This window comes from Pelodiscus sinensis, chromosome 5 (assembly GCF_049634645.1).
Source record: "Pelodiscus sinensis isolate JC-2024 chromosome 5, ASM4963464v1, whole genome shotgun sequence".
In the NCBI taxonomy this organism is placed as follows: Eukaryota; Metazoa; Chordata; order Testudines; family Trionychidae; genus Pelodiscus; species Pelodiscus sinensis.
Genome location: NC_134715.1, coordinates 106,743,148 through 106,754,025, shown reverse-complemented (window position 1 = coordinate 106,754,025; position 10,878 = coordinate 106,743,148). Strand labels below are relative to the sequence as shown.

The window sequence follows — 10,878 nt, the reverse complement described above, 5'->3', positions numbered from 1 at the left end:
TGCTTACCCTGAGGTAGTTGAGGGTGAAGTTAGTCAGACCCATTCGGGTGATGTTTTTGGACAGCTGCTCCAGCACCTGAGGGTCTTGTGCCTAAGGAGGAAGGAAACAAAGAAATTTGCACTTTGCTTTTAGGGTTGTTGGGTTTTGTTTTGTTTTATTTTGGTCTGGTTTTTTTGTGGGGAGAATCTCTCTTGTGGGAAAATTACATTTCAAAGCTAGAGTAGAAAGTTAAATAAATAAAACCACTCCAGATGTCTTTTCCTGGATTTGTAACATTAAGCAATACTAATTTGTTGTTAGACAAAGTCCATTTCATACAATCTTTCTAGAATCCTCTCCACTTGCATACAATTATTATTATTATATTGGCACCTGGACACTTCTGAAATTGGGATTCCAGTGTGGTAGACACTGTACAAAAGACACAGTTCAAGATACAGGCTATCTCCAAGTTTGCAATCTTTTCATATAACACTTTTCTAAATACATAACTCTGGCTTTAAGTGACTAATCTAGATGATTAGTGGAATTTTCACCCACCTAGCTATCCATCATGTGTGTGTGTGTATTTATACATATATGAAAACAGCAAAGATGCTATAAGAGGTTGACATGCAAATCTATTCTAATAAATAACTAGCATAGGGTAAGCAGTCAGAGAAAAACAGAAGTTAAGAGGTTGAACCTTTCTAATCTGGCACACTCTGTTATGGCCACATCCATGGTCCGGCATGATTCAGTTAGCCGGATGTCCACTTATCATGGGTATGGCCAAGTTTCCTATGGTCCCATAAAGTTTGTTTACAGCCACCAGTCCTGGCCGTCAGTGTTCTGTGCTGATATTTAGCTCTAATTTACTCCTAAATGTCATCTGAGAGCCCAGTAAGCAGTAGAAGTGTTGGTAATGATGCTAAACAACATTGACCTCCTGTGGTTCGGCAAATTCTCTTGTTTGGCACTGGTCAGGTTCTGAAGGTGCTGGATGAGAGAGGTTCAACCTGTATTATTCTTTTCAGCACAAAACCTTCTGTGCGCTACTTAGGTACTTCTGAAAATCTCACTAGGTGACTATCTGTATATTTAGGTATCTAAATACCTTTGAAAATCTGGGCCTGAGTTCTTAAAACATCTATGGCCCTGATCCTGCAGTTCAATGTGTGCAGTTGGACTTCTAGAAATGCCTACAGTGTTTGAACACTTTGAAAATAATAATAATACAATTAACTTCTATTTTTCTCTAATTGCTTAACCTATGCTAGTTATTTTATTGTAGTAGATTTGCATTTGAAACTGAGCTATAAAACTCAAATCTTGATTTGACTATCCAATCCTCCACAATACAAAGGTACTTTGGGGTCCTGGTTCATGTCATTACAGAAAAAAGAATTTGAATGTGACAATAAGTTCCGGAATCAGGTTCCAAAGCTTTGGTTTGGGTCTATCTCTGCCGGGAGAGGTATGTCTGAATTTAATATTTCCTGAAAGTATAAAAATCAGCATACATATTTAAGGGCCAAATTCTTCTCTCAACTAAAGTGAGGAAAGTCCACTGACTTCAGTAGAGTTGAATCAATATAAATGAAAGCAGACATTGGCCCTAAATCTTTTGTCATGCAACCCATGATGATAAAATTGGATTTGTATTAGAGTGAAGTGAAAAATAACTGTGAAATATAGTTACAATATAGCTTTACTATGAAACACTGAAAAACAGGGGTGAATGATGCAAGATACGCGTATAAATTAATGCACTTGCAGTCTGAACAAAATATTTATAGTTAATTGTGTGAGCTGTGAAATTTGCTGAAGTCCTTTAAAAACATAATCTCATCTCTTTGCATTAGGTCAAATGAAAAAAGGATTACTTACATGCATGGCTAGAATGCTGCGTGGGACTAATTCTCTGTACTGTCTAATGGTAAAGTGCCATGTTTTTATTCTCATAAGATCATCAAAGGTAAATTCCAAGATAAGACGCCCTTCTGTGCATACCTAAGATTAATAAAACACATGAAATAAAATCTTCCAGGAAATCTGTGCAGAATTACAGTATTCTCATTCATTTAAACTAAACATCAAAATATCATCGGCATTTCAGTGTTCATTGTCACTGGGTTAATTGTTTCCCTAGAAATAGAATTAGGGTAAGTAAGTTGGTAGGGCTCATAGTGGAGACAATAACTTCTTATACTCTAGATTTTATACTGTTGTGCGCACTAAATCTTATTTATGGCACATTTCTGTTTCCCTTTTGAATCACCACAGCTAATTAATGACACTAAACCTTTCAACACAGGTGACTGTTGTGCATACTTGATGTCAAGCTGCTGAACTAGTCGTTCGCAACCTTTTAAAGTTTGATCCTCCCTACTAATGGATTAATGTATAAATGGTCCATTTGCATCCACCAGCAGTGCACAATGCCCCAGCATGTTTGCTGTTAATACTCATTTTTCTGTTCTTTTTTTTTCCTTGCTGTCTTTTTCCAAGTGCTTCCTCCCCACATATACACCCACTTTTTATATTTAATCTCATTTTCTTCTCTAATTTCCATTCTGTTTCATCAGCTGCCTATTACACAGATTTGCCACTAACCAGAAAGCTACATAGAGGTCTCCCTGAGTTTATTCCAGTAGTTCCATGGAGCTGACTCCCATGTAATACTGAAGCTGAGTGTTGAGGGGGCAGAGGAGAGACCTGTATGCCAATGCTTGTACATGTGAGCTGCTCCCACAGCCTAATAATTCATATTGTACTGTGAAGGATGCTGTATTAGAAAAGCAAAGGGGTGGGTGGGCAGGTAGAAAGATGGATAAATGCAGTTGGGTACTGCAAGTAAAGGGAGGGAAAGTGGCTGATGGCCATAGAGCCGCCCACAGCTTTATCTGTGAGTGGTGTTGAATCTGAGTATCATGTGGCTGTCATGCAGTCAGTCTTTTTGAGGGTGCCAAACGCACTCCATGTAGGGTGCCCTGGCTAGTAGATCCCTGAAGCATTGTACACATTATCTGCACTGGAAATTCTTTTAAAGACAGTGGTTATGAATTTAGTCTCAAAGCTCCTGTTAGGAGTTAGTATCACTGAGGGAACCTGCAGTGAAAGAAATAATGAAAGGAGAGAGCCAGTAATTAGTGAAATGTTCTTACAGTACTGTGCACAGACAATTAGATAACCTAGTCTGCCATTTAAAATAGATGCTTATTGAAACTTTAATCAAATAATAGCTAAATTAAATAAAAATATGCTAATTACTAGTTACTCAGTTTGCACTTTGGTGTGGTCATCAAACCCAGATTTATTTAGTTTGTGACTTTTTTTCTGATTAACTGCTCATTTGACGCGATAATGGTGTCTCCTAACAATTTGACCTGCTTTAGCATCCGATTCAAAACTACTTAGGCTAGGCTACCAGGCATACTGTGCAGGCACAATATTGTAGGCCTAGGAAAGAAAGATTTGTTAATAGTTTCCTGGGTTCTCATATTCACTGTACCTCAGTCATGCATTCCTTTTTGTATAGCTGATGGCCTCTATGCAGGATTTATTCCCTCACTTGACTCTCCAATGTCCTCATTATTTTCATAGTAAGATTAAAAATTTCACACACACAACCCTAATACACCAATGTGAGGTAGCTGAGCCTATCAATAAAATTGTACTTAGGCCAATGATCCTGGTTATTGTCCAATATTAAATTACTCTAGATTTATAATAATTTCTTATAATACTATCCCATAGGTTCACAAATATGTCTTCTATGAAATATTAGGAAACACAGCCCTTAATAGACTTTATTTTATGCATATGTGTTAACAAATGGTCACAAAAGAGCTGGAAAACATAGCTCATATCAGTGGTAAAATTTTACACATTGTATAAAGGAATTTAATTTTCCCATGTACAGAAGAATTGTATGTATTACTCCTAATCAATACAATTAATGTAGTTCTTATTTGAAGTTCGTCTTTTTTTTTTTTAAGAAAAGGTGCATTTCGCCTAGAATCCAAATCAAAAGGGTCTCCAATTAAGAAAACATTTTCTGTTGTGCTGAATTCATGTTACCTTACTGTGAGCTCTGACATTTTGTTTCTGTGGTAACCAAAATCAGCTGATTAGTTGGCATGGCAACAGAAAAGATGTAATCCCAGCAGACACACTCTAATCAATGCCCCTAGCACAGATGGTCTCCGGAGGATCAACAAGAAAGAGGCTGGCAGGCATTCACTATATCACGTGGTAGTGCTAGACTAGGCCAGGAAAAAGAAAACTAAAAAAGAACATTTCTCAAACTAACCAATAGCTTTTTAACCCCTTGCTTGCATTGATAAATTGTAGGCTATTCAGCAAGCTGTACTCATTAAAAGTAACCTCAATATTGCTCTTTTTTTGGATAGGACGCAGTTTTTCTAAAATACGTTTTTTCCCCCTTTTCTGCCCTTCTTGATAGATCATTTCTGAAACCTGTTCCTTTACTTGAAAAACATTTTGAAACTTACATGCATACATAAAATTTTCTCAGAGTTAAAAAAGACAAAGTGAGCTTTAGTGTTATATTGTAAAGTATGGAAGAATGAGTCACTGTCAATGGCAGAGAAAAAGGTATATTCTTATAACAATATGTGCGTGTAGGCTATTACCATTTTTAGTAGCTCCGATCACTTCGAAGTTCATTTATGTTAGGCTATTGGGAAATACAAAAATCACTAGCACTAAAAATATAGCTCAACTTCCATATAATGTTTCAGTATAAGTAAATTATTAGCGTCTGGGTTAATTCTACCAGCACACTGCTTCATGATTTCCACCGTGTGAAGGGGTAAAAAATCGTAAATCCAACCACCACTGGGAACTAACATGGTAGCCTGCATATTTAGAATGTGATTTTGCTATCACGCAAGTCAGTGGCAAAACTGTTAACTGGTACTCTTAATCCTGAACATGAATTTCCATTCTTTTATTACTTTTAATTCACATCCTAAACCTTATTAAAATATTTCTGTTCATTTACTTCCTTTGGATTTTATTAAAAATATGACATTTATTGACCTCTTAGTTCAGTAAGATACTTAAGCACTTGTGTGTCTTTAAGCAGGTGAACACCACCACTGAAGTCGGTTTTGACTACTTGTGCTTAAAATCAGTTATATGCTCAAGAACCTTGTCTAAAAAAGAAAAAAAATAAACATGTCTAATCTCAAATTTACTCAGCACAATCTAATAAATTAACCTAACCAGGAAAATGTAAAAATTTATAGCTTGTGGCTTATTGTTCCATACTATTGATTTAAAACTGCTTAGAGACTTGTTAGCTTACAGACTGTTCATCAGATCAAAAGTGGGTGAGAAACAACCGCAGCATGCTTGGTGCATTAAATAATGGAGTTACTAAAGGAAGAAAAAATCTTACTTGAGAAAATTTTGACATGGGTTAAAGTGGGTGAATTAAATGTAACAGAGAGGTACACATGAGGTTCGAATTTTGTCCCTGGTCCCATGACAGCCGGTCACAGTTCTGCCATTGGGTACATGTCTGGGCTTCTATTGACTTCATTGTTGGCTGTACCCACACATTTGAGGGCAGAATTTGGTTCTAACTTGTTTTTCAATAAGACAAACAATGTTCCTCTTTTCTAAATTGTTCTGCTTGAGGTATTTTATTAAGAAAATGACATTTTAATTGTTCAAACATAATAAAGCCATTTTAGCCATGTTGTATTCCTGAGAGAACTTTCTATTGAAGTATAGAGAAGTACATTAGAATCTCAACAGAACATTAACTATTGGAGTGAGAATGGTGTCACTAAGACCCCAATCCTGTGAAGCCTTATACATTTAACTGTACACATGAGAGTATTCTCTTAAACTGAAGTTAAACACATGTGTAAATCTTTGCAAGACTGAAATCAAACTGCCAAAGTTCATCTCTAAGTAGATGGGATGTTCAACCCATTAAGATAACAGACCTTAGTAGTATTCCACCTTTTACTTTTTTTATTAGGAGGCAGTACTTTCCCCTCTGTAGGAACCATGCTGTAGTACAGTGTGCTAACAATGCAAAACAAATATGTTAAATCAGCAAAAGTATTTATTGAATGCTAGAAACTCCAAAGGCAGGAGTTAGTAAAACTGCTTCTCTGTGTAAGTTTCCACTAAATCAACTGACCTATGTTCTGCCTTTGGCCAAATGCATCACAAAGAGGAGAAAAATCATGAAAATAGCACACATGTTAGTACAGTGCCATGCAGAAAGGACAAATAGCTACACCAGAGCTTCCCTTCCACTGCCTATGGCCACACATCTAGCCATGGCTGTAATATGAAAGTTCTTCATTGGCCAGGTGGCAAGGAGAGATCATCTAAAAGCAGCGGTTTACTTGGCATGCTTCTGTCTCTTTTGGGAAGGGGAGTGGAGAGTGGATTTATGATACAATACATTGGCCATATGCTTGAGTTGGTTGAGAACATTTCAATAAAGCATTTATTAATGTTTTTCTTTTGTCAGAAAATGCCAATTTGTGGAAATTAATTGGTTTTGACCAAACTTTCTCCAGGTCAGGATGGAATCTGTGGTCAAAACACAAGAAGAAGAAAAAGATCTCAGAAGAGCCAATAGCCTGGTGGTTTGAGCACTCACCCGGTATGTATGAGATGCTGGTTCAAGATCCTGAGTTGAAGAAGGGACATGAATGTGGTTCTCCCTCATGCCAAATGAGTGTCCTAATCTCCAGGCTACTTTATCCCTCACCCCCCATTGTGTTTTTGTTTTGTTTTGGCAAAAGAATTCAAGATAACTTGATTTCAATTCCAGGGAATGGATCCAAATGCTGAAACCTCAAAAATGTTCACAAAACAAAATTCTTGTTTTCTGGCCAGCCTTACCCCTAATTCAATCTCAATGTCATGAAAATATTGTGAATGAGATATGTGAACATGGTAGTCAGAAAGTCAGTGTGATCTGATGGAACAAGTTCTACATGGTCAGACTATGTCATGATTACCCTACAAATGCTCAGCCATCATAGCGCCAGCACCTCCATACTCTCTGGCTACACTAGAACCTCATCAGTCCCACATGCCAACAAGGAACATAGAACATGTTCTCTAAAGGCTCAGATACATTTCTTCAGTCCCATCCGTCTTGTGCTTTTCTCCATTCAAAGAGAGGGATTTAGCCATCTGAGATTGTACAGGTTCATACAATGAGAATAAAAGAAGATAATCTGTTATTTTAAAATGAAGGATGAGAGAAAAGTACAGAGGCAGCTGAAACTGTTTCTATAAATTAGGTGTCTTTGATGGCTTAGTTGTATGTTCCTTCTCTTGCAAAACTTCTAGGAAGTTTGTAAAAGGTGCCCACAACGCTTTCCAGTCATGTAACAAATAATAATAATAATAATAATAATGCAAAATCTAAAGAGATGATAGTGTTTGAGGTACTGAAATCAACACATCCTTTCAGAAAAACACAGTAATAATTATCCATCAATACTCCATGAAAACAAAACAAAAGCACCACAATATGTTTCACTGAGTCTTTCCTGTTACCTTGGTAAACATGGGTTTTCCATGCTGGGTGACCATGGTGCATTGATCACAGTCCACTGTGATAGATGAGTTGTGGTATGACTCTTTTGAGTGCTTGAGAACGTAATACAGGTCTGTTACACCTCCTTCAAAGACAGTACTAAAATAACGAGGAATTAGGGTCCTTCCAATGGCTGTGAGAAAAACACAAAACGAAAAATCAACAAATACTCTAGGTTATAACAAACATGATAAAAAATATATAAAATTATCTATATAATTATATATAACTAACATAGTTTGTTGAATGGAGTGAGAGCTATTGAAAGAAAACCAAAATCCCGTGATTGAAAAAGAGCATGACAGCTCAATACTATATATAAATCCACAGGCTAAGAACACAGAGCCCACCAAAGATCACTTTTTCAATTCAAATGCAAATAGTTGCCTATATGATCTAAAATGGCTGATAAAAAGGCACAGGTGTTCAGCCTGTGCTGAGATGGCTGGTTGGCCCAGTGGTTGGCCAACCAACTGAGTGGTGGTTGGCCCAGGTCAGCAGACTTTGGCTTGTGGGACTTGAGCTGTAGGGCTATACAATTGTATTGAAGAATGATACCTAAGGTTTGGCTGGAGCTCAGGCTCTAAGAACCCCATGTTGAGGGGGGAATCTTAAGAGTTCAGGCTCCAGCCCTAACGCAAAGGTTTACTCTGCAATTTTTAACCTCACAGCCATAGCTCAAATCAGCTGACCTAGTCTCTGAGACTCAGTGCTGCAGGGTTTTTGTTGCAATATAGATATTCCCTGACTAGGAGATGAACCATGTACAAAGGTAGATTTGACCAATAGACCAGCCTGCATATGTTTTTTAAACCCCAACTCCTAGACTTCAAGGGACAAACCCTGCAAACCTTGGAAACAGCTCTCAAAGAATTCACATCAGTGAAATCCATGGCAGTTTTGAATAAGAGCAGCGGGACTTAGCTGCTAATAGTAATACTAATAATATTAATACTAATTATGAGTTCAGAATGTTTTTCAGTTGCACTAAGTAGTAGCAGAAACAGACATCCAAGGGAAATGTGTTATGTGCAACTGATGTTTTCTTGCTCCATTTTTGCAGACAGGTTGGCTGCCATCAGCAACTTAAAATAGCAAAACATAGGGATTAGTACTTTATAAACAGATCAATACTGTATTTTTAGAATGACAATTAATATTTTGAGTTTACAGTATATTATGTTTTTCATCTGAAATATGTTTTGCAAATCCCTGTGCAATATTAAGTAAAGATTAACTCCATTATGTGGGGGAAGGGTGAGAAGGCAGATTGTTTCCCATCTCATATAAACTTAAGACAAAAAGTTTAAGTGACTTAGTCTAAGCCAATAGAGAAGTCAGTATCAGAGCCCAGACTACAACTCTAACTCCTAGCTCAGACAGACCACTGAGTTCATGTCTTTCTGTCTTGTTCTGTATGTTTTGAAGGTAATTTTTTAAAATTGACTTCCTTTGGAGTTTTGCTTACATAAGAACTAAGGAATTGGCCCTATTTATATATTTGGGAGTGGGAATTGGGAATTAAAAAGTATGTGCACTTTTGTGAAAGTAGTTTAGGTATTTCTACATTAGTTTCAAAAGTATCATATATACCTAAATTGTCTCAGACAACTGAATTGTGCCAGAAAAATCTGAGGGTTCAATAAATCTCTCTTTATTATAATATAACAGTACAGCAGATAAGTAAATAGAGAAAATATATAAAAGTTTATTAAAAGTTTTTGCTAAGATATTGAACTTTAATATGGCTACAAATGCCTTAACACTGATGTTTTCAATGTAACTTATAATTCTATACTGAAGTCCCTAAATAGAGCTAACAAGTTGATGTATAATTTGAACAATACCATACCAAAAAACCACCCATATATCAAAAGTATGGATTATTTTTCTATAGTATTCAAATGTAATTAGAGAAACTAAAGTCCAGTGAAACAGAAGAAAACTTTTCTGAAGTTTTAAGTAACAATTTCCTATGTTCTTCAGTACAGTATATTTTGAAATGAAACATGTATCCATCAAGTTAATTTGTTGCTCCCTTAAGGCTAATTAGGACAAATTAAGTTTCTTGTTAATCATCCTGTGCACTTACTGCCTGATATGAAAAGCCAGAATTTCTAGTGATTGCAATACATGTATATTCATATTCCTTGTGCAATGCATGAATATTGTGAAAATATTTTAAATGCCATTTAAAATAGTTTGATAAGTGGTTCCCAAAGTGGCCTGGTCACATAGTGCTAGCTTTCCTCCTTGTTTCCAGCTGCTGCAACACATTAAAGAAAGATAAAAATATATTGAATACTTTCCTGTTATTACTTTTCCACATAAGCAATAGCTATGATTGCCACAGGGATGTCATGCAGCTGTGTATGGAAGTGTTAGGGTTCCCACAATCATGAATGGGAAGGGAGGTGTCCCCATGGTTATCTCTCTGTAAAGATGTGCCCCATGCTGTGAAGGAGCGTGAGAACTTTGTTGCAGTATGGTGTCTGTATTTAAACACAGCACACATGCACACTCACACACTAATTATACATCTGTAAAACCAAAACTACCCAAAATGAAATGCCCAAATTAAACAAAAATCCTAACCAAGCTTTCTCCACTTGGAATGGAGCACCTAGAATTGGGATACTGAGGGAGTGTCAATACAAACAATTGAGCAGCATCCATGCTGTGCACTGAGTGAGGCAGGAGTTCTGTGGGAAAAAAGTAGGTGATCTTGTAATTAAAGACTATATCATAATGCATACACACAAAGGGAAGGAATAAAAGTTGCAGAGACAACGTTAATTTTATTTCCTAAGTTTCAAGTGCTTGATTTTGCAACTTGGTTAATGTTATTTTAATGTAGGTCCTTGTGTGTAATTTCCTCTTTTAATAAAGCAAACTGGAAAAACAGCAGTTCCATTATATGGCATATTTACACAAGCAGTTGGTTCACCCAAAAGTCCTAATCTCCCTTCCCAGGTAGTATCTGTCCCCTTCACTCCTTTTCTCCAGTCTCCTTATCCAGCCAGTTCCAGTTTCCCCTTCCTAGGTGCCTTACCCCAACTGTGTCTCTCTCCCTGTCCCCTATTGGCCAGGTCTCTCAACAGCCTCATCCAATCTCAGTCTCATCCCTGCTGCACCATGTCCCAGTCTCTTTGTCCAGCCATTCCCAGTTCTCCTTCATTCTATACACTGTGGCTACGTCTACACTGGCCCCTTTTCCGGAAGGGGCATGTAAATTTCACCAGTCGTCGTAGGGAAATCCGCGGGGGATTTAAATATCTGCTTGACAGACTTC

At 37.1% G+C, this 10,878-nt stretch overlaps 1 protein-coding gene across 9 annotated transcripts in view; it reads right to left on the bottom strand.

Moving 5' to 3' along the window:
* The window catches only part of LDB2 (LIM domain binding 2), a 265,730-nt gene that overhangs the window by 50,597 nt on the left and 204,255 nt on the right, over positions 1–10,878 (bottom strand). For all 9 annotated transcript variants that reach the window (XM_025178423.2, XM_025178422.2, XM_025178424.2 and 6 more), the window contains exons 3-5: positions 7,547–7,719; positions 1,871–1,993; positions 8–91 (exon numbers count right to left, since the gene is read on the bottom strand). In XM_025178423.2, the coding sequence (XP_025034208.1) occupies positions 8–91; positions 1,871–1,993; positions 7,547–7,719 (380 nt within the window). The remainder of the gene's footprint in view (positions 1–7; positions 92–1,870; positions 1,994–7,546; positions 7,720–10,878) is intronic.